The sequence below is a fragment of the Ipomoea nil genome, unplaced genomic scaffold (genome assembly GCF_001879475.1).
Source record: "Ipomoea nil cultivar Tokyo-kokei standard unplaced genomic scaffold, Asagao_1.1 scaffold1317, whole genome shotgun sequence".
Lineage (NCBI taxonomy): Eukaryota > Viridiplantae > Streptophyta > Magnoliopsida > Solanales > Convolvulaceae > Ipomoea > Ipomoea nil.
This window is the reverse complement of record NW_017617745.1, coordinates 3,882,501-3,906,909: the sequence shown is the minus strand read 5'-3', so window position 1 is coordinate 3,906,909 and position 24,409 is coordinate 3,882,501. Positions and strand designations below refer to the sequence as shown.

The window sequence follows — 24,409 nt, the reverse complement described above, 5'->3', positions numbered from 1 at the left end:
TATACCCATGAGCAGAACGGTAGAGTTGAGCGTAGGCATCACCATGTTGTTGAAACTGGCTTAGCTCTGTTGGCTCAGGCATCTGTCCCTTCTCGTTTTTGGGATTACGTGTTTGAGACCGCAGTGTATTTAATTAACAAGATGACTACTCGTGTTCTTAATAATGAGAGTCCCCATTTTTGTTTATATCATTCGCGTCCGTCATACACTTTCCTGCGTGTGTTCAGGTGTTTATGTTTCCCTTTGTTGCGTCTGTACAATCGCAATAAACTCCAGTATCGTTCTGCCCCGTGTGTTTTTCTGGGCTACCCTGAGTCATTCCGTGGCTACCGTTGTTTGAACCTAACCACTAATAAGGTCAGGTGTGGCTGATCCTGTTGCTTTGGTTGCTAGTGTGCCCGAGCCCATGTGTTATTCTCAAGCCGTTGCTTACCCTGAATGGCGGGAGGCCATGGACCTTGAGTTTAATGCATTGTTACACAACCAAACGTGGCGTCTGGTGCTGCGTAAGCCCGGTATGAATGTGGTTGGCTGCAAGTGGGTGTTCCGGATTAAACGGAAGGCCGATGGCTCGATTGAACTCCATAAGGCTCGGTTGGTTGCTAAGGGTTTCAACCAGGTTGCGGGTCAAGACTTCTTTGAGACTTTTAGCCCGGTTGTCAAGCCTTCTACTGTTCGTCTCCTCCTGTCTTTAGCTGTCTCTCGGGGTTGGTTTGTTCGTCAGCTGGACATTCATAATGCCTTCCTGAATGGCAGTCTTTCGGAAACGGTGTACATGCGCCAACCTCCGGGTTACGAGGACAAGTCTTATTCTGATTATGTGTGTTTTTTGCAGCGTTCTCTCTACGGTCTTAAACAGGCTCCTCGGGCCCGGTTCACTCAGTTGCATGACTTTTTGGTCTCGGTTGGTTTCACTCCGTCCAAAACGGACGTTTCTCTGTTTATATATTCGGTTGGTGCTGTGCAGTTCTACTTACTGGTGTATGTGGACGATATCTTGGTCCTGGGGTCGGATTCCGCTCGAGTAGCTGAGCTTGTTGGCAAGATGGCCCGTGAGTTCAAGGTTCGTGATATGGGACATCCCTCATTTTTTCTGGGTATTGAGACCGTGCCTCACAGTGATGGGATGCTTTTGTCGCAACGTTGTTATATGACAGACATTTTGAAGCGTGCAGGCATGGTTGACTGCAAAGCCTTGGTTACGCCTGTCTCTCTTGCTCGGTCGGACGAGCCTGATGTTCCCTATGCTGATCCGACGCAGTACCGCAGTCTTGCTGGCGCTCTTCAGTATCTTACGGTAACCCGTATCTGATCTTTCTTTTGCTGTTAATAGGTTGTGCCAGCATATGCACTCTCCTAACACGACTCATTGGGCTATGCTGAAACGCGTGCTGCGTTATGTCAAAGGCACTGTTCATTATGGGCTTCGGATTAGTCGGTCTCGGTCTCATGAGGTGCATGCCTTTTCTTATTCGGATTGGGCTGGTGATCCGGGTGACCGGAAGTCGACAAGTGGTTTTGCTGTGTTTTTGGGTGACAACTTGATCTCATGGACTTGTAAGAAGCAACGTACGGTGGCCCGGTCGTCTACTGAAGTTGAGTATAAGGCTTTGGCGGATGTCTCTGCAGAGGTGACTTGGTTGGTCTCTCTTATGCGTGAAATCGGCTTGCCTCCGGCCTCTTCGTCTAAGTTGTGGAGTGATAACTTAGGGGCGACTTACTTATGTGCTAACCCGGTGTTTCATGCACGAACGAAGCATGTGGAGATCGACTATCACTTTGTTCGTGACAAGGTTTCTAAAAGGGAAATACTGGTCAATTTTATTTCTACTAAAGATAACTTGGCTGATATTTTTACTAAGGCACTTTCTGGTGTACAGTTTTCGTTTCTACGGGACAAGCTCAATATTGTTCTTACCATCCTTGTGCTTGAGGGGGAGTGTTAGGAATACAGTATGAGAGTTGTGATAGGTCTCTAGTATTATACTTATATTTACTCTTCTCATTATGGTTTATCAGATAATATACAATCCTCATCAATCCTAGTAAAATCAACATGAAGGTTCATGCCTCAAGGAGTAAAGCAATTATTACGAATAATATTTTGTTTATAGCCTATTCTATTTTATTAATGGTTGTTTGATGCATTTATGCTGACAATTTTGAATAATAATTACAATGTGATTGAAAGATGCGAAATTTAAGAGAATATATTTTGTAAATTAGAGGGTGAGGAATATAATGTTATTAATCTTGTAGTCGCTTAACAAAGTAATGAACCTACAATAACGAAACTATATAACTAACTTAATGAATATGCAATTACTATTACTTATTTTAATTATATGTAAATTAAAAAAAAAAAAATTGAAACAATATCAATCTAGTATCATTTAAAATATCTCAATTACTCAATTAAGAAGCGTGTTGTTCAAAGTATTCAAACATTGAAATCAGAATCATAATTGAAATCAAATCCTTAATAATGGAGGGGACGTATATGCAGAACCACGTAAATCTTGTCTTTTTTACTTTCTGTCATTATTATCTTTTATTGTTCTCATTAATCTCAACAGTATATATACCTTAAGTCATTTTGTATTAAATAAGTCATACAAACTTTTTATAATCGGTAACCGGATACATTTTTGTTGAGTTTTACATTAATCCAGTTGTCATTTAATTTTGGGTCAGCCACTATTCTGAGGGTGTGCACTGATCGGGAGTAAACCTCGCTCTTGTGCATATGAGTGATATGATAAACAGCATTAAGAACAGCCTATGCAAGAAGCTAAATAACTCGTGACCATTAATTCATGTACAAGAGTCATGTTTTACCCACTTAGCCACCCTGGTGTCTTCAATGTCACTATTCATTACATCAAGTGTAAACACAATAAATGTACTGCAACTATACCTTGTAGAGGAAGTAGATGAGAGCATTTCATGTTACTCTCCAACCAGAAAACACCCATTAATTAATTAGTCGCAGCTCCAACCCAGAAAAAACTGCTTATTCATATTACATTCACGCATGGGAAAATTAGCTAAGCTCTATACATGTAACAACCACATTATTATTCCTCTTCTGATCTGCCTGTCCAGGCCACATATATATCCTTTCATAACATGCATGGAAACCTTCTACCTTCACTCTTTCACTCTTCAGCTAGCTAGCTAGCTCTTCAACTTCTGTTCGTTCATGTTCGGTGAAACCTGTTTAGGTGTTGTCCAACCAGAATCATAAAAATGACATTGAAACACTCAGAAAAAATGGAAAAAAAAAAAAAAAAAAACGCTACTGGAAATTATGGAATTTCCGACCACCTGAAAGTGATTTTAAATCAAATTGAAAGTCTTGTTCCGACCATTTTTGATATCTGGAAAAACTTTTGTTGCTATTTCCGACCATTTTTTACTTTTGACTTAATTTAAGATTACGTTCTACATGTATATATGGAAGTTAAAGGCATACCCCTACTGGTGTCAAAAAGTTGCAGACTGCACATTTGACAGATCTTGCCCCATATTGGTACATCAATAGCATTCTACAGTTGCCACAGTTCACATGTGCCACCTGATTTGCTGCCACAATATAATTGCATTTTGTTAATTCTTATTTCCACACATAACTCATAATTTGACACATAAATTATCGAGATAATTACAATTATAGTGATTTTATCAGGACGGGTTAATTCAAAGAATAGTACGTCGACTATGACATTTATCAATTTTTATTATCGATTTCAGTTGGACCATAAATGATCCATTGAGTATTGATTTTTATTAATTTTTATAACAAATTTGAAACGAAATCAATAGTCAAGGACCATTTATGATCAAGTTGAAAGTTGATAATTAAAATTGATAAATATCAATATTCAAATAGACAATTTATGGTCAAATTAAAAGTCGGAGATAAAAATTAATAAATATCAATAGTCAAGCACTATTCCTGAAATTAAATCTTTTATCAGTATAGTTCTTTGACTTTCAATTACAGCTTATACTGTCCTTCATTTTTTTTTTTTGTTGAAATGACTAATAATATCCTTAACTATCAAATTTGTATACATTTTAAGTCATCCACTAAAATAAGTACAATTTTAGACGAAATTGAACTATAAAGAACTCAAATACTATACATACAAATTTGATTGTAAAAAAAAACATTATTATATTGAAGGAGATTACTTACCTTCCAAAGCTAAATTGATGGTGTGGCAACATGAGCACTGAACGCTTGTTGCTCCACGAATATACATTAGCAATGTGTGGCACCCACCACAGATTAGCTGAGCCATTTCAGTGCCTGTATGTGAACAAAATGTGACAATGATGAAGCCTTCCTTAACAATTTAATTAGCAGCTAAAAATTCGTCGTTAAATGGCTGTTAGCGGATAGCTGATTGAGTTAATTAGATGGTATAACTAGTTGATAACATTAACTGATGGGAAAATTGTAAAAAATGTCCCTCTATAATATGCCAATTATCAATGTCACCCCTGAATTATGAGTGGTGTAAATGTTACCCCTCAATTATCAAAACGGTGCACATATAGCCCCTCCCGTAACTGACATGTGGTTCCCCGTTAGTGTACGACACCATTAAGTCAGAGTAAATATGTATTTTAGTTGTTTTTTCCCTCCCTCGATTCGAAGTACCAACAATGGACAGCGATGGGGAACCACAGGTCCGTTACGGGAGGGGCTATATGTGCACCATTTTGATAATTGAGGGGCAACATTTACACCACTCATAATTCAGGGATGACATTGATAATTGACATATTATAGAAGGGCATTTTTTACAATTTTCCCTTAACTGATTGCAGAAAGATGTTTGGTAAATTAGCTGTTAGTTGATAGCTGTTTGGTAGAATTTCTTTTCTAAAAAAGTTAATTGAAAAAGTTACTTTGAGTAGCTTTTTGAATTTTAACATTTTGAAGAACAAAAGCTAATTAACCAAACACTTATATTAATTTTTAAACCAAGTTAAACAATTAATAGTTGTCAGAAAAACTAAAATTGACTTATAGACTAACTATTTTACCAACGGGACCAATATAATTGAAGGCCGGTACACATACCTGGTGGAGGTACTGCAGTTACTGCACTGCATACTGCACAGCATACTGAGGTTGCTCCAACTGGATACATTAAAAGGTTTCGACACCCAGAACACACAAGCTGGCTTTGTGCACCTGTTCATCACCATTAACTAATTTAATTTCTCATATATGGATGGAGAATATCAAAGTGTTGGGCGGAGGTTGGTAAAGGGTTAAGTCTAGCAATCGCTCGATCGGTAGAACCTAGAGAGATTGTTGGGTGGAAGGCGATGAAGAGCTAAATCCAACACCAAGCCTCTCGAAAATGTAGTGGCGGTATATAAGGAAATAAAATTGTGTCTTCTTTGTAAGCTATAGCCTAGTAATAACTAATAAGCGCTTAATTCTAATTCCTAACAAGTGATATCAGAATCAGGTTACGGGTTCAAATTCCAACAAGAGTAAAAAATTGTACCGTTAAAATCGACAGGTGCTGACCAGTGAAGGGCCAAGTCCAACAAATAATTAAACTGACTCAGCAGTTTGTCAATTAGTTCCTACAGGTGTTGGCCGGTGAAAGGTCAAGTCTTGCTAATAACTAAACTAACCCAGCAGCTTGTCAATTAGTTCCTACCAGGTGCTAACCGGTGAAAGGCCAAATCTTGCAAATAACTAAACTGACCGAACAGTATGTCAATTAGTTCCTACAAGGTGCTGGCCGGTAAAGACCAAGTCTTCCAAATAACTAAACTGACCCAACAGTATGTCAATTAGTTCCTACAAGGTGCTGGCCGGCCGGTGAAAAGCCAAGTCGTACATATAACTAAATTGACCCAGTAATTTGTCAATTACTTCCTAACACCGTCACGTTTAATCTTAAACTTTTACTCGTGAGTTAAAGCTCTTTGGTTTCTTCCTCCATTATCCTCTTATTATGTGCAAAATGAAAGTGGTTAAGTTTAAGCATCATACCATTAGGTGCAGGAGACATAAGTGGTGATGGAGCTGGAGCTGTTGGATATGGAGCAAGAGGAACAGGCATGATGGTGGATCTGAAAAATGGTAGCCCTTTTCTAACTCCTAAGTGCAAGCTACTTCAGAGACATGAAACATAGTACCTATCATCTTCACTTTGCCCTGGAAACATGGAGAAAACTAGAGTTAATGATGATGATATTCTGAGAAAATTGTGAAAACCTCATGGCTTTAAGAAACAGAACATAGTAAGAGATTTTGTGTGTGTGTAGAGGTTGCATGTAAATTTAGTAGTTAAATTTCATACATGGGTATTGCTTGATGCATTGAAGAATATAGGAATTTAGTTGAGCATTTAGGAGGAGAGAGTGAGACACACTCCTTTAGAGTGTGGAGGATGAAGGAAAAATTTCTCCAAAAACTCTTGAAAATGTTCAAAGATTCTAAGATTAAGAGAGTAAAAGAAAGGTAATGCTTAAGGGGACTTTTTGTTTTTTAACCTTGTTTCTCTGTTTGGTTCTATTCTTTGTAATGAAGGTTTCATTTTCCTTTGTGACAGGATAAATTTTGGTGATTTCAAATTTCTTGGTGGCATGTCAATATCAACTTTGTCAGATAACTTGGGGCCCCACTCCCCTCATCCTATCTCTCCCTCATAAAACCTCCTAGATGCTCAAACAAAACAACATTTTTATACTCCAAAACCTCTAAACACCACAAAAAAATCTAAATAGAGTACAAGGCTCGATTTTTTTTTTTTTTTTTTTTTTTTTTTTTGGTGTAGTCCAAGATTTTCATCGTCGAATAAAGTGACTAATTTTATTGCTGAATTATAAGTACCTCTATTGGGTGGGACAACTGACATGGAGATTTAAGATTGCTCTATACCCAATGCCAAGAATCGAAGCCTACCTTACCTTTGGTTAAGGATGGATGAGTCCCTTCGAAAGAGGAGTACGAAATTGACCACATTGTAGATACCCGTGTACAAACACTTTTTTTTTAAAACTTGTAAATCATTGAAACACATCTTATGATTTACTGTACTCCCTCCACTAGAGCTTAAAGAAAGGACAAGTGAGCCAATTTACAAGCTATTACACAAGAATAGGTTTTATCCCGTGCCCACTTTCAAGTAGTAATTGCGAGTTTCTCGTCACATAAATAAATAAATAAAATTAAAATTAAAGGAACAAGCATGAACTTCAAGATTAGATTGTAATCTTCTACCAAAAAAAAAAGATTAGATTGTAATCCATTTTAGCACTCCAATCTAGGATGTGAAGCCACTATACAATTGCTTTTTTTGTGGTGCTTAGGGACTATGGAGTTTCTTAATATGAACACCAAAGAATTTCTTCCTCCTCTCCTTCAAATCAGCCCTTGAAATCTTGAATGTAATCTCAATTTACTGTTGTAGAATTCAGAAAAGAAAAGGAAAAAAAAAAACTTGGAAACTTTAAGTTGTTGGTGGTGGTCCATTTGTTGTGCCTTTCATGTGTGCCAACCAATCCAATGTCCTTTCCACCCCCACCTTGATTCCCTTCTATTTTTCCAGTTGACACTAAACCAAGTTTAGGCTAATACTTGTGAAACTTTGATGTCTGACTTTGGGCACATGCAATGTAATAGGTTGTGGTTCCATTCTCATGTGCGGCCACAGTTCCCCATCCTAAAGGGAATTAGTTAATTGAGGTATGTGACAAATAGCTGTTAGCTGATAGTTGTTAGCGGATTGGGTTAATGAGTTTGACTAACTGATAGTATTAGCTGGTTGTAGAAAAATGTTTGGTAAATTAGCTGTTAACGGATATCTGATTACATGTAAAATGATCTTTCAAGGGTATAATTTATTTTCTTAAAAAGTTGATCGAAAAAGTTACTTTGAACAACTTTTGAATTTTAAAATTTTAAAACTGTTACAAAAATCTGATTAACCAAACACTCATATTGATTGTTTAACAAAGTCAAACAGCTAATAATGATTAAACACAGTTAAATATCTTACCAAACACTCAATGCCATTTTCCAAATCGCATTATTGTGTCAATGTCCTTTCGAGTGATAATAAATTGATTCATTGGTCGACTAGTGTACATCTACATTAAAAAAAAAAAAAAAAAAAAAAAAAAAAAAAAAAAAAAAAAACTAAATGCATACATGTTGGTTTTAAAACAAAATAAGAACCGAAGATATTATTTTCTTTGTTAATCTATAATAGTCCACTAAATATAATTACTTAATTATCTTTCTTAATTCATACCTAAAGTGGCATACATTAATGAACCTGTGGCCTCTATTATTGCGTGCTTTGGAGGCTGATGAGAATGAAGGATCTCATGAGCCTAGCTTTATGTCAGCATCTCTACAGATAGGATGTATATTCATATCTGATCTTCTTTGCATCGTATCACATTATTTGGCAGAGATCGGTAAAGAGGCAAGTCTAGCAATTAGTGATTAGAGATCGAGATTGTTAGCTGAAAGTCGGTAAAGAACTAAGTTAGTGATTAGAGGGATTGTTAGGCGGAAATTGGTGAAGGGCTAAGTCCAATAATTGGTAGTTGAGGGATTATTAAGCGTGAAAGCTGATGAAGGGTCAAGTCCAATACACTGCATCTCAAAAACGTAGCGGTATATAAGGAAATAAAGTTACGTTTTCGTACATTTGTCAAATCAAACAATTAATAGTGGTCCGCATCGGTTTACCAAAGAGTCAATTAAATGTACGACATCAGTTTGCCTTCAATATTGGTCATACACGTGATCCCCACTACCTAGATGTCAACGATCTCTACACGGATAATTAAATAGAACATCCTACCTTTTCGTAAATGAAATCTTAAGTGACTTGGGTGGTTGATACTTGTGTTGTTATGTTGAAAGTCATGAATTCAAACCTTGTTGGTTGGCCTCCACCATTCTTCTCTGTCCCTTAGACCAAGACTTACCAAATAAAATGATGAGCTTATAGGGTCCATGTCTTCATCAATATTAAATGTAGTTCAAAATAATCCAAAATGTGAATTTTAGTGACATTGCCAACACTTTTAATTACATTTAATTGCTTTTTAAGAAAATTAAATTATGCTTGATAAAATTAATAATTGTAGTGGACTAAAAAGAATGTTCAAAAGATAAATCAATTCAGCCATGAAAAATGATAGAGGGGGAAATGAGGTGTAAAGTCATTGTACATATGGACATCAAGTCAACAACTACTGATGCCTCATGGTGGTCCGCATCGTTGATTCTACCCAATCTCAAATCTGAATTATTAAAGGAATAGTATACATACTTTTATATATTTACCCACAACATCTCATCCACATTTTTAATTGATAGTCATATTTGTACTTCTCTTTTACCTCCTTATTAATGTAACAAATTTTAATTGATTCAAACAATTACAGTAAATAATAATAATAATAATAATAATAATAATAATAATAATAATAATAATAATAATAATAATAATAGAATTGGGTCAAATAGGCCTTCTAACTATATAACGGCAAATTATATTGTACACCGTGGTGCATAATCGATTATGCACTGAGTTTCAAAACGACGTCGTTTTGTTTAATAAAAAGAAATGGCACCCGTTTCGCGCCGTTCCGCAAAAAGTAACTTTGTTATTCAGTTTCATTTTGTATACACTGTAGTTTCAGTTCAACACAACTACAGTTTCATTTCGATATAACTACAGTTTCATTCGATATTTATACACTCAAGTATGAGAAAATGTTATTTAATTTTATTTTATATACACTATAGTTTCATTAAAACATAACTACATTAAAAGTAGACCGATTTGAGTTAGAAAAGTGAAGGGAAAAAGCTTGGGAGTAGTTTTTTGTCCCACATTGGGTTGGGAAGTGGATTTGCACTATTATTTATACAAGAGTCTTTCTAAGGCTTATTGAATTGTATAGCATAGAGGCTCTCTCTTGCGCGCAGTGGGGTGCAAATCAAATCCCAAGATAAGCATGAGAAGGCTTGACTCGTGTAAGCTCGACACATGTGGTCAGCCTTCCAGGCTTGAACGAGAGTGAACTCCCGTGTAAGGCGCCTTCCAGGCCAGAAACCTGTTTCAGGTGTTACAAATTGGTCCTCAAGCCCTATTGATAGCAGATACTTACACGTTTTTCTAGCTCCAAAGCCTTCCAGGCTTGAACGAGAGTGAACTCCCGTGTAAGGCGCCTTCCAGGCCAGAAACCTGGCGCCTTCCAGGCCAGAAACCTGTTTCAGGTGTTACAAATTGGTCCTCAAGCCCTATTGATAGCAGATACTTACACGTTTTTCTAGCTCCAAAGCCTTCCAGGCTTGAACGAGAGTGAACTCCCGTGTAAGGCACCTTCCAGGCCAGAAACCTGTTTCAGGTGTTACAAATTGGTCCTCAAGCCCTATTGATAGCAGATACTTACACGTTTTTCTAGCTCCAAAAATCACTGCTTCTACTCATTTCTTAGCCTACTGTGTTCGAAGCTTTGCTCTAGTTCACGGGGTTCAATGTTTGGGTGCTCAAACGATTGAACCGTAGTACGTTTTATCTGAGAAACCTAGGTTACAACGCTTATAGCACTTGTGGGAGGTAGCAAATAAGGTTTTAAGGAAAGAGTGTTTCGCTAGACTCATACTAAACATCTTCCCTCCGTATCCTTTCATTCTACGCACCATATTCGACCATCCTTCCTAGTTTTTCCATAAAATAATAATCCTTATTTTGTAGGATTATTATTGGGTTTTACCAATGAAATATCCAACAGGAATTCATAGTTGCACCACCAACATAATTCCAAAAATAATTTACAATTGCATTACGCCGCAAGTCTTTAGTGTTAATCCAATCCGAAATAGTGAAAGAATTCATTATTCGGATGAAGAAAAATGGAAAGAATGAGCGAAGAGCTTGGCAGTAAGGAGCTCCAAAGAGAAGTCAGAGACTTTTTCTAGAGAGAGAAACACTATAAAGAGTCCCTTTTAGTAATAAAAAATAAAACAAAATAAATATGTGACAATCCAGTAAACACAATACAAACTGAAACGTTAACCTGTTAAAAATGTTAATTGCTCTTTTATTTCAGGTTCAATGACTTATTTGAAGGTTATTTGAGTTTAGTGATTTAATTGTTGCTTTCCAAATAGTTCAGTGGCTTATTTATACTTTATTAAAAAAAAAAATGCTCTCAAAAAAAGTATGAAAGAAAAAAATAGAGGGTGAAAGTACAGGGTAAGATGGACCACAGATTTTGTACTGTTATTTTCCTACCACTTTTGAGAATCTTGTATTGTTTATCCCAACTTCCAAGTGGATATTCCTATTGCACTTCTAGAAAAATCCCACAATCATTTAACCAAATAATTCCATACAGCATTAGATTTTTTTCCGTTAAACGTGTGGATATCTAATTCTCTATAAATAACTCAAATCTATGCACCTTTCCTACATATAGGTTTCCATATAAAGTAATGTCTTTAAAGAAAAGGAAAAAAACAAACAATTTATTATATTTGTATGTATAGTGATGGCTGCATTCTAGTTCATTCCTTGCCTCATAAGCTCGCCTTTTTAAAATAAAATAGTCCTAAAATAGATGGCCAAGTGTATGGAGCATAACTCTCATAATTGCAAGTTTCCTCGTCAACAAAAAAAAAATATTAAAAAAAAATTGATGGGGTGACGCTACAACGGAACATTAAGGGTGCGTTTGGTTCGCATATGAAAATCAGAATCGAAAAGGGAATCAAATACTTGATAATAGTAATGGATTTTGGTGAAAGTATTTTGCATGTTTGGTAATAAGGTGGAATTTGAATGATTACCAATATTGATGTTTGGTTTTCTATGCCCTATAATGAGAATAAATGTTTTCAAAGTACAAAACAAAAAACCAAGACAATTGATCCTAATATAATAACATCCAAAGAATCAATATGAACAAAAAAAAATCAAAACAAAAATCTAAAAGTACTAATTCAAACTTAAAAATTAGATTACCAGTGATATGGAATGATACCCCTTTTTAATTAGGGAATGAGATTTTTAATTGAAGAGATAATCAAATCCATAGTTGTGTTTTAAAAAGTTGTCAAGCCAAACATTACCTATAATTTTGATTCTAATTCTTAGTGTGTAAATCCATGAACACACCCTAACTAATATATTTACTTACATGACAATGCAAACATAAATGTGATGAGCTATAATAAATATTTACAAAATTTAAATTAACTAACTTATTCAAATTAAATTAAACTAAATAATTATGAAAACCTTAAATAGTTATGATTAAATATAATTATCACTTCTAATGAAAACCGAATTCGAAATCAATGAATCTTAGTTTTAAGTATTAATTAGGCCAACTTATGTAGTTATTAACAGGGACGGAGCCAGAAATTCGGTTGAGGGGGTGAAGAAGTAGGGATGGATTCAGAAAATTTCCAGTAAAGGTGAAATATTAAAATAAAAATAGATAATTTTTAAAAAAAATTACCTAAGAAATATAGTTGTAAATAATGTTGGATATGAGCGAAAAATAAAACACATCGAAACTTTATAAAAATATTCACAACAAAATATGAAACATAATTAATTTGAAACAATAATTTGAATAGAAAACACATCTCATTTTTTTTTTGGGTATACCCAGGGTTTTCACTGTCGGACACAGTGACTAATCGTCTCGCTGAATTGTAGGCACATCTTTTGGGTGGGCTGGCCTGAAGATTTAAGGCTACTGACTCAGTGACTAATCTCCTCGTTGAATTGTAGGCACATCTTTTGGGTGGGCTGGCCTGAAGATTTAAGGCTACTGACTGCTCCATACTCAGTGACTAATCCCTTCGCTGAATTGTACGCACATTTTTTGGGTGGGCTGGCCTGAAGATTTAAGGCTACTGACTGCTCCATTCCCAAAGCCAAGGATTGAACCTCTGACCTTTGGTTAAGGATGATGAGTCCCTTGCACTCAACCACAGATCGAACCCATGACCTTTGGTTAAGGATGGATGAGTCTTTTCCACTCAACCACGGATCGAACCCCTAACCTTTGGTTAAGGATGGATGAATGGAAGATTATTAATATAAAAAACTGTAAAACGAAAGCCAAAGATATATTGAACCCCTGACATTTGGTTAAGGATGGATGAGTCTCTTCCACTCAACCACGGATCGAATCCCTGACCTTTGGTTAAGGATGGATGAGTCTCTTCCACTCAACCACGGATCGAACCCCTGACCTTTGGTTAAAGATGGATGAGTCCCTTTCGCTCAACCACGGATCGAACCCTTAACCTTTGGTTAAGGATGGAAGAGTGGAAGATTATTAATATAAAAAACTGTAAAACGGTCAGATGGCTGCTCCATTCCCAAAGCCAAGGATCGAACCACTAACCTTTGGTTAAAGATGGATGCATGAGATTGTAAAACGGACAGCTGGCTGCTCCATTCCCAAAGGCAAGGATCAAACCCCTAACCTTTGGTTAAGGATGGATGAGTCCCTTCTACTCAACAACACCCTCCAGGTTAAATTACACATCTCATTATTAATATAAAAAACTGTAAAACTATGTTAATACCAAAGGATTCAAACCCTTAACCTTTACTATTACCAAACATGTGATCTACCAACTAATCTAACTCATCTCTTGTTAACATTTAATAGTTTTTTTTATATATATTAATACTAAAACCTGTACTATATATACATATATACATACAAAAATTATATATGAGGTGGGGGTGGGGTGGGGTGAGGGAGGGCAGCTGCCCCTACCCCTGCCCGCTTTGGCTCCGTCCCTGGTTATTGATACAATCTCATAACAAAATAGTTAATACTAATGAAAAATAAGAACCAACAGGGCGTTTAGTTGGAGGGAGGGAATTACATGGGAAAGGAATTGCAATTCCATGGAAGATGAATTAGTGGGAATAAAGTAAGAATTTAAATTTCAGTGTTTAGTTTACAGGAATAAAGTTACTGGAAATTTCAATTCCAATGTTTGGTATACATGGAAATTGGAATGGAATAAGTAGTATAAAGTCTAAAATGGCCATTGTTGTTGTCAGACATCAATTTTAGGTTAAAAAGGGGAGGGGTAATTTTGTCTCATCATTATCTTTTTTTTTTCTTCCTAAAATCCATGGAATTAAAATCTCAAGGGGCATGGGATTTTAATTCCATGAAAATGAGGGAATTGCAATTTCTTCCAACCAAACTAAGGAATTTAATGACCTTTGAAATTATATGAGAATTAAGTGGGAATGGAATTTAAATTCCCTCCAACCAAACGTCTTGCAAGAAGAGAGAAACCAAATTAAGAGGTGAGAGCGAGAGAGAATATTAATTGGGAGATAAAGAGGAGGGAGAGAGAGAGAGATGAAGAGGAGAGTATACTAAGGGTGTTTAGTTCAATGAATATTTTGAGATAATGTAACATTTTTAAAAATCTTACATACTTTAAAAATGTGACAAGAATATGATTCACATATATATTACTAAATACAAAAATTAAGAATATGACATTCTCTTGAACCAAACAAAGGAATATGATATTACAATATTCGGTCAAATTATTGACTTGGTTAGTTATAGACAACCTAGGCTATTTTTTCTTATTGTGATCCTTTGTTAGCTAAGGTCATAAGGTGGGATTTACCTTGTACACCATTAGGTAGTTACCACAGGTTCCTCTCATCATTAAAAAAAAATAAAAAATTCCTTATTCAATATTCATATTTCTAACATTATGTAAGATAATTTGAACCAAACATACTTCAAAAGAAATATTGATATTTTTCTTAATATCTTTACAATACATGGAATTTAATAATATTATTATTTCCTTAAAACTTTTTGTTTGCTTTTGTATAAAATTGAAAGATTCATCTTTTTGTATAAAATTGAAAGATTCGTCTTTATCTTAACTAAAATTTTAAATTGATAGTGAAATTGCATATTATTGTTTCATCTATTTATACCCAACATTTATGTATATATTTTGTATTCATAAATTTATTCTGAGATGCATGAGATAGATGCATGTGAATATGTGATAGGCACGAGCTAGCTATAGTCCCAATGTCATACAAACCTCATTCCAAGGAATGGCTAAAAATATGAAATGAAGCGCACGCGCCGGATTAGTATAATTAGTTTGTCACCTGATTTATAGATCATAATTGGAGGTGATAGTAAAGTTCGAAATGAATTTCACTAAAAACATATATGAAAATAAGGCCTAAAGATGTTGGGATTAAGATTTAACTAGTGAATTAATTTTACAATTTACAATTTATCTTCATAGTGATTCTAAGGATGAGATCTTGTGGACTTAAGATTAGTCCGATAAAATTGAGATTACCTAAATAAAAAAGGATTGAAATGAATCGTAAGGATAGTGATCATTCATTGTTAATTAATTAAGACCATATAATAATATCGTTTAGGAAATTATAGTGATAAATAATTATCAATTAAGTTGATAATATGCCAATGACTTCGTGGTCTAATGGTATGAAGTGGTTTTCCATATGCAATGTCACGGATTTGAGCCTCAATGGGACGATATTGACTCTTTGTGCTTTAGTAGGTTGAGAAAGAGTCGGTACACAAAAAAAAAAAAAAAAAACTATGTTGATAGTACAATTGGAATGAAAAATCCCAATTATGTTTTTATAAAATCCTTATACTAAACCACTTAAAAAAAAATATTATAGTATGACAATATTGAGATTACACCGGCAGGGGTCCCTTGACTATTACGATTTATCAGTAAAAGTCTCCGGATTTTTTTTTGACTAATTTTACTCCTTAACTATGAAAACGTTATCTAAATAGAGCCTTGGTTAGATTCCACCTTAAATCACTATTTGATAGTGCATAAAAAAAAAAAAAAAAAGTTGATAGTACAATTGAAATGAAAAATCCCAATTATGTTTTTATAAAATCCTTATATATACTAAACCACTCAAAAAAATATTATAGTATGACAATATTGAGATTATGTCAGCCGTCGTCTCTTGACTATTACGATTTATCATTAAAAGTTCTCTGATTATTTTTTTGCTTGATTTTGTTCCTTAACTACAAAAACGTTACCTAAATAGAGCCTCGGTTAGATTTCACATTAAATCACTATTTGATGGTGCTGAGAATTTTGGGTTATAACAATCTAGGGTAAATGTGAGGGAATTTTGGGTTATAGACAATCTAGGGTAAAGGATTTTGTTGCCATAATAGGGCCTTTTGAAAACATTGAAGACCGAAAAACCTGCAAATCTCGCAAAGGATGCGAACTATACATGCAAGCTGATGACTCAGATTATAGTGAAGGTGATGTTCTAGCAGATATTAGTGACAATATCAAATATTGTTTGGACTTGTTGGGTGCTTCCATATGCTATATAAGCATGTCAAGGGCGCTGTTGCGTTGGGCACCACAGATACCAGGAGGGGACGTGGACCCGATATGAGCCGGATGCGGATGTTGGCTAAGGGGCTCTGTAGCGATGGGCAACAAGGGTGCTGGGTGGGGTGAGGACTAAGCATGAGTTGCGACTGATATGACAAGTTGACTACTGAAGGCGAACAACTTGGGATAAAGCAGATTGGATTAGGCATATTGTACAAGGATTACATGCCTATAAATACATTGGTTGTATCTCTAGATTTTGTATCATCACTACTATCACCATCACAATTAAAAGAATAGTTTCACTCCCGTAAATGTAAATATATTGTCGAACCACGTAAATCTAATCTTCTTTACTTTTCTGTCATTATTATTGTTTCTTGTTCTTGTTAATCTCAACACTTAAGATTTTTTTCTTTTAATTAACCTTTTGTTTGTTAAACGATATGCAAACAAGGCAATTTATTTACTTGCTAAGAAATCCTTATTCAAGTCAGATTGTATTGCTTTTTCTTCATATCCTTCTTGTCTTTATGATATTTTGCTTACTGATATGAATGAATGAACTTATGTGTTTTCTTTCAAAAAAAAAAAAAAAAACTCTTCAATGATTTTTTATTTTGATTCCCTTCTCAAAACTAGTGAACCCAGCACACCATTTTCACCTAAGCTTGTCAAACAAAGTTTTTGTCAGTTAGAAAATATATCATATTTATAGTCAAGATAAATTGTTATATCTTAATATAAATCACTCATCTGTAGGTTTATAAATTATATTAAAAACTACTAATAAATATTATAGTTAAAAAAAATTTAAAAAAAAAAAAAAAAAAAAAAAACCAAGACTGAGGTCACATCACTAAACTAACACATAGCTAATATTAATAAACAAGTTGCAATCAGTAATGAGGCAGTGTTGTTCAATTTTCTAGTGACAAAATGGACATTTTTGAGCTCAGAAGAAAATCAACATCACACAAATAATTTTCTTCATTATCTGGTTGCTATTATGCATGTTTGGAGACACATACTAATCACCCCACCCCCCATCTAATCAATGCAAAAGACAAACTTACAGCTTCTATCAAATCTTCAAAGAATGATTCATTAAGATTTATTTTAAATTCATTGTTTGTTTATTTTAAATTATGGGTACACAATATATTTCAATCTCATCAATTAATTAGTAATATTTTCAATATGATCAATAAATATGTCTGCTACAATAATTAAACACAACGCTACAAATAAATTATGACTAATAACTCTACAAAGAATGGTACGTTTTACAACATAATACCACTAGTGTTGTGCCCAATGACTTTCGACTTTATAACTAACAGTTTTGATTTCAAGACGTATTCGTGATAGACAAATAATACAAGTTCTTTTTAAAGCCCACAATATATTCTGAAGTGAATAATATTTCCCTCGGCTATAATTCTATTAAAAAATTAAATAAAATAAAATTTGTCATTGTTCACACAACTTGGTTACTTGGTTTATAAAGAATATAGGATGTGACAATCAAGTTACATCAGTGGGATGAAGTTGATTAATTTTTGCCGATATGTTGGACTTTTCTTTTAGATATATAAAGTTACATCCAAATCGAATGCGGTGTAACTAATCTCACTCTATATGATCGTTATATATGCTGAAAATTGAAATTTTGCGAAATGATTGCATATGGAGTTAATTTCATTTATGGTCATAGATTTATAGGTGTCATTTTACTTTTAATTTTTGTTTTTTTGTTTTTTTTTCAAAACATTTCATGTTGGCATATGACTATTTTTGGTCATATATTAACCAACATGTTTAAATGACGTTAAATATAAGGGTATTTCAATCTTTTTATACACACAATCTGCGCCTTCACAGTAGAGCCTCCAAAACTTGGGCCTCTGCAATAGTGGAATGGCCCATACAAATTTATAACAAAAGAAATAAAATAAATTAATACTTAGAATTGAACAGGCTGAAATACCTTCATATTTAACTCCATTTGTTGACAAATGATAAAAATGGTCATAGGATCAATAGGGGATTTTTTGGAAAAAAAAAAAAAAAAAGGACTAAAAGTAGAATATCACCTATAAATCTAGGATCAAAATAGAATTAATTCTTACATATAATATTTTTAGAGTTAATTACCGAAATGGTCCTTTGACTATAACGCAATTATCAACTTGGTTCTTAACCTTTTTTTTTTTTTTTTTTTTTTTGTCTAATTAAGTCCTTCAACTTTAAAAATCTTAACCAATTTGGTCATCCATTTGTTTAGCCGTTAGACGTTCGTTTACTCGGGACCAAATTAATTTCGCTTTAGTCAATAGATCATTTCGGTAATTAACTCTTTGGTTTAATAAGAGATGAAATTGTGCATGTGATGACAGAAATGGTCTCTTTACTATAGCAAAATTACCAATTTGATCCCAACTAAACTGATGTTTAACGGTTAAACAAACGGATGATCAAATTAGTTAAGATTTTTAAAGTTGTGAGACTTAATTAAATAAAAAAATATAGTCATAAACCAAATTGATAATTTTGCTATAGTTAAAGGACCATTTCGATAATTAACTCATAATTTTAAGTAGAAAGTTGGTGAAATTGAAATAGTTAAAACACTGTCAATAAACTCATGGTAAAATTAGAGTAATTAAATCATTTCAATCTTAAATCCTTATCCCTCACTATTAGAGTTACAAACTACATAACTTCTAACCAAGTTACCAAGTTGGTTGGATATTTAACTTGATAATCACAAAATTTTAAGTTTGAATCTCTAAAATTGTCTATTACTCTTGTTAGTTTGAGCCGATCAGCTGTTGAGCATAAGTTGCTTTACATCAAGGTGTCCCTTTATTGGCTAGAGCCAGACTTTACTTAAAATGAACATTTAGATAGTGATTGCAAACTTTCTCGTAAATCAAAGAGTTGCACACCACTCTCAATACATCAAGCTCTTTCCAGAATATCATACTGTCAAAGATTGAGGCAAGAAATTTGAGCACAAACATCAAGAGTGCAATCATATATCAAAGACATGATATATACACCAATCTGTCTATTGGGCTCACAAACTTCAGACTACATGAAAATTTATATTTGCCTTCTTTTACAATAAGGATAGAATCTTGCTACACACCATGATCTAAAGGAGACCATCATATTTCTAAATTCACCAATCCAAGAATGGGTTAACAAAACAAGATCAATCAATTGAGGTCATGGTTGAACTGGTGATTTGAGATCCTCTTTGTTTTTCTCATCATTGCGGTTTTCATATACAACTGCAAGGTAGAGATCTAGGTCTTTCGGTGTGAGGCCCGGGAACCTGTGATACTTGCTTGAAAACGGATCAATTTTAACAAACGGCCACCTCATGGCTTCCGCTGCTTCACATTCTTCCCATCCGTCCCCAATGACACAGAACTGGACATTCGGGCCACTAAATCGCTCCCTTATCCATGTAAAGCACTGCATCTTTCCCACATTCCATGCACTGTAAACTGATAAGGGTGATAAATTTGTTAGTCAAATGCTCCTGAAGTTGGGCTGCATAATAAAAACTACTGCATGACTGTAAGAGATCAATTGGGTTTTTTTCACCTTGATTATGTGATATGTCTCCATGGTCATCCACAAAAAATGTAATTCTTGTTTGCTAAAACAAAAACTATAGTTTATGCAGGATTGTAATCCTTGTTTACTAAGACTATAGCTCCGGTAGGAAAGAAAATTGGTGCAAGCACTGATAGCCATACAATCATAACACAAAAGGAGGTCTGACTTGGGGTAACCCCAGCCAAGATGGCTAAGGATACAAACTTGTAACCACAAGGTCACGAGTTCGGATCCTAACCTTCTTGGTTTGAGCCGGTCAGCTATGGGCAACCTAGGCTGGTTTACCTCCTTGTGGTCCTTTGCCGGTTAGGGTCACAAGGCGGGGTTTACCCAGTGCACACTCTCGGGCAATGTTTTCCTCGTCACCCAAAAAAAAAAAAAACAGAAGGTTTGACTTAGTGCACATTTCATACAATGTTACAATGATTTAGCCAAGACTAAGAATAATTAAAACATGACACACACCACTGCCATATGTTAGAAACCAAGAGTGACTAGTTTTCCTCTTGCCATTATGACTGGCCACAATTATTAACTCGACTACTATTTTGGGTAGGGTGGGGGATCACCTCTCCCTTTCCCCAATCTCATTATGGAACTCTGTGCTGCAAAAGTGATTATCAATGTTATTTCTCAACATTTTAGAGCATTTCTCAACTTTGCTACTAGAATGAACTGTATTAATTCTTGAGTAATAAAATAAACCAGAGAGTGAACGGAGGGAGGGTGTGTTCAAGGATGAAAATTATTTTTAGTAACCCTTCTATTTTTTTTTTTTTTTCCAATTATCATTCTTTCTCTGCTTCTGTTAATATCCTTAGCAAACTCAAACAAAAAACTTTTTGAAAAAACTATGACAGTTAGTTTGAACTTTAAACCACTGAAACCCACTTGAACTAGCCCAAACCTTACCACTGGTTAATACTTTTTCTTTTTTTTTTGGCACATAAGAGGGGGGTTGTAAAGTTGGGATTTTGACCTAGTCCAAAAAATCTGAGGGGCTTAGTTTACCACTATGAAAAACCCCAAACCTCCCACTTGAAAATCTTCAACCATTTAGAAATATGATGGTCTCGCTTAGACCATGAAACCATGTAAAATGAAATGGTTGAAGATTTTCACAGAATATATAGAAGTGCAAAATAGCAAAGTTTCAAGATAAAACTAGTAAGCTAAAAAGTGGAACTAACCATTCTCATAAGGAATGATATCACCCAGTCGAAAGAATAAGCATTTAACCAAGCTGGGTATCAGTGTCCCAGAAGTCACTAGGACATTCACATGTTGATATTTAGTACCCTGTCCATCATTAGCATCAATAGGTGAGCAGTCACTGGGAGTCAACTCTGCATTAGCACTTGCACATTGTTCCAAGCAAGTCCGAGCTGAATAGCAAAAGAGGCATCCATAAGCAAAGCACATTAAGAATCACTCCATGATTTTTATCTATTAAACCAACCATATCCAACTCTTTTAGCCTATAACAAAATGGAAAGGCATAATGAAGAAATACTTTTATCTGGAAGAACAGGAAATAAATATTGTATGCAGTCCAACTAAGTTCCACATCCATCTGTAATGTCCGAAATGGAGAACACCAATAAAAATGAAAATGATGAATGCATGATCTCCTATGTTTCAGTACTGCTTAAGGTGAGTGTACAATTTATTTATTAGAGTATAACATAAGCTATTAGTTTAGTGCAAAGAGTTGTAAGACACTTAAAATATATATATAAAACATTGCCTACCTTCTTTAGCACATGCAAGCAGCAGGAAAACTGTCTCATAATTAAATTTAGTTATTTAGTAACAAATTAACAATATTGCAAATCACCTTCTGGTGTGCATTTACAATAGTTCCTAAAAGTTCATGGCAGAGTAGAAAATGAAATGTCCCTTATTGGAGAACTTTCAAAAGGTGCTCTTCTAATATATAAGGAAAAATGGAGTCTGATCCTATTTTCTATCATTCATGAGAGAACCATACTGCATTAAATATCAATAAAGAGAAAAGTGATTAACTTCCAACACTGTACAGTTCTCAGATAAAGTACAGAGAAATTTTTGTTGTTCATATTTTTCCTTAAAATGTAAGGAAAGAATGAAAACTTTGTAACAGAAACAAAACCCCAAAATCAACTGATATAATTAAGAATTATGTGAAGGATAATAACAGAGGAACATAAAGATTTACCAACAAGCTTTTCTTCATCTAAAGAATGATTAACAAGATTCCCAAGTCCGATAAAAGATAATGCTGATGCTAGCAAGTTCATATTGATGGTCAATTAGCTATTACGTCACCTTTATTAACTACCAGTATATTGCATCATAGTATACTACTATAAAAATACTTTTTAGACAAATCTTTCAACCTAACAGTTCAGTATGTAAATCTGCTTTCTCATTCAAGATTTTACACACACATTTGTATGTTCTATTCAATGTTACCAGGCTAGTAATAGAACTGTAAGGTAATTTACCTGATGAGAGCCATCTATCTGTATAACTATCAGTTTCATCATAAAGGTCATTCCAGCATTTAATCATATCTCCATTAAGAATGCTATGCAACCCCTGCAAAACAATAGAAAACAGCAACCTTAAAAGACAGTTGTAGACTAGTAGGTCTCCAAAAGAAACCATTTGCCAAAACCAATACTTTTGAAATGTGTTTTTTCTTTCCACAAAATTTTGTCTCTATTTTGGCTGTTGCAGAGTTGCTGTACATATACATATTCCTGATGCACCCAAAGCCTTATTATAAGAACCGACTAGCTAGCTGTAGATCTGGAACTCATTCCTGGTGATTTGATCTGTGTCCATGGTACCGCAAGACAACCAAATATTTGTGCAAGTGAAGATTTTAGACTCCCATATAGCCCAAAGCCTCAAACTAAGGAATGGTAAATGGGGTTTTTAGGTTAATAACACTGATTTATGCATGACAAGTGGTTATAGGTAAGCACAAATGCAGAATTCTATTTGAAAGTAAAGTTTGGGTTATGCACAAGGTTTGCCAAACATGTTAAATTTTGGACCTTTGGTGTTAGATAGAATGACATTATGCATTTCTTTTGGTGTTATAGATACATTGGCGTTATGTTTTTCTTACTCCCTGAAAGGAAAATTGGATAACAAGTTCCCTCACGTGTTACCATATTGAAATACTGCTATGTAATTTTTTTTGCACTCCTTGCTTGGGAACTTGAGTTAGTAGTTTTCTGAAAGAGAATACATATAAAGAACATACATTCTCTATACTGGGATCACAAATCACCTTGGCAGACATCATAAGAAAATACTAGAAAGAAAACAGCATTCAGGATGATTCTTGGGTGATAATGATGGCCAATAGTGAGAAGTACTCCGTAGTTCACAAATATCAAAATGTTTTACATGGTAGGAAACAACCGAAAAATACCTTTTTGTACTTCTGTGCTATGACGCGATGCCTGTATGCTAATTTTCTCTTATTGGCATCATCAGCTGGAGGACTAAATCCATCGTTGTCAAAATCATAATCTGTGAGATCTCGACCATCATCATATTGGCTCATAGTATCTAGGTATGGCATGTTGCAATTTTCAATCTGAAAATTCATAAAATATTAGAATTAGAAATGGCATTTGAGACTAACAACTCTGAACATATTGACGGTGTAATAAAACCGAACAATTGATAGAAAAAAATGGTAACTAGATTTTAAAGACCCAATCAATTGAAAAGACAAATTATGAAGGTAAACTCACTTGCTCATAAAAGAAATTGTCATCACATATTTGAAGAATATGTTTCTCCCATGCCTTACCAATGCGTACACCAGTCGTCCAATTCTTTGAACCATTGAAAGACTCCGCATATTTTTCATTAATTAAAGACTTGAGCAATATAAGAGTCTCATCCATGTCCCAAATATACACATTCATTTTCTGATCCATAATGGCTAGAGAATGCACACCCTAACAAGTCAAGGTTTTTTAAATCAGCATTCTAAATTTCAGCATTATAAAAGCGAAAGCCATAAAATGAATGCATTTTAGTCCTTTACAGAAATAATAACATTACAGAAAAAAAAAAAAAAAAAAAAGAAGCTTTAGAATGCAGTTAAGTTCATAATTCACAGAATTAGTCTCTTCTTACCTCTGTTGTCAGGTTGATATTTGTATCCAACCTGAAAATCTGTGTAAAACATTATAATTATAAAATAAAATAGGTACTTGAGTTCTTGACCTCATCTATTCCGGTTTCTGTTAAAATTGTTTCAATCATTCCTAAAAGTCTATGGTGGATACTTCTCAGGCAAATCCATATTTCAGTACT

At 34.5% G+C, this 24,409-nt stretch overlaps 2 protein-coding genes across 3 annotated transcripts in view; both read right to left on the bottom strand.

Moving 5' to 3' along the window:
• Positions 1-2,857: 2,857 nt before the first annotated feature.
• On the bottom strand, positions 2,858-6,530 carry LOC109185372 (protein LSD1-like). The gene is made up of 7 exons (XM_019335369.1): positions 6,339-6,530; positions 6,029-6,193; positions 5,096-5,209; positions 4,202-4,315; positions 3,476-3,585; positions 3,181-3,216; positions 2,858-3,147 (listed from the first exon to the last, which is right to left on the bottom strand). Exons 2-7 carry the CDS (start codon positions 6,096-6,098, stop codon positions 3,145-3,147), a joined length of 447 nt encoding a protein of 148 aa, XP_019190914.1. The 5' UTR covers positions 6,099-6,193; positions 6,339-6,530; the 3' UTR covers positions 2,858-3,144.
• Positions 6,531-19,492: 12,962 nt separating this feature from the next.
• LOC109185359 (eyes absent homolog 4) overlaps positions 19,493-24,409 on the bottom strand; it is a 5,242-nt gene continuing 325 nt past the window's right edge. The window contains exons 2-7 of one of the 2 annotated variants that reach the window (XM_019335347.1): positions 24,230-24,268; positions 23,839-24,048; positions 23,511-23,678; positions 22,570-22,663; positions 21,274-21,468; positions 19,493-19,968 (exon numbers count right to left, since the gene is read on the bottom strand). In XM_019335347.1, the coding sequence (XP_019190892.1) occupies positions 19,685-19,968; positions 21,274-21,468; positions 22,570-22,663; positions 23,511-23,678; positions 23,839-24,027 (930 nt within the window). In that variant the 5' untranslated portion in view covers positions 24,028-24,048; positions 24,230-24,268 and the 3' untranslated portion in view covers positions 19,493-19,684. The remainder of the gene's footprint in view (positions 19,969-21,273; positions 21,469-22,569; positions 22,664-23,510; positions 23,679-23,838; positions 24,049-24,229; positions 24,269-24,409) is intronic. The other variant, XM_019335346.1, reaches the window with a different exon arrangement.

Coding starts and splice junctions, on each gene's coding strand:
- LOC109185372 (XM_019335369.1), bottom strand. CDS start 6,098: ATGCCTGTTCCTCTTGCTCCATATCCAACAGCTCCAGCTCCATCACCA. Junction 4,316..5,095: donor AACTGCAGTACCTCCACCAG/GTATGTGTACCG, acceptor GTTCACATACAG/GCACTGAAATGGCTCAGCTA. Junction 3,586..4,201: donor CATCAATTTAGCTTTGGAAG/GTAAGTAATCTC, acceptor ATATTGTGGCAG/CAAATCAGGTGGCACATGTG.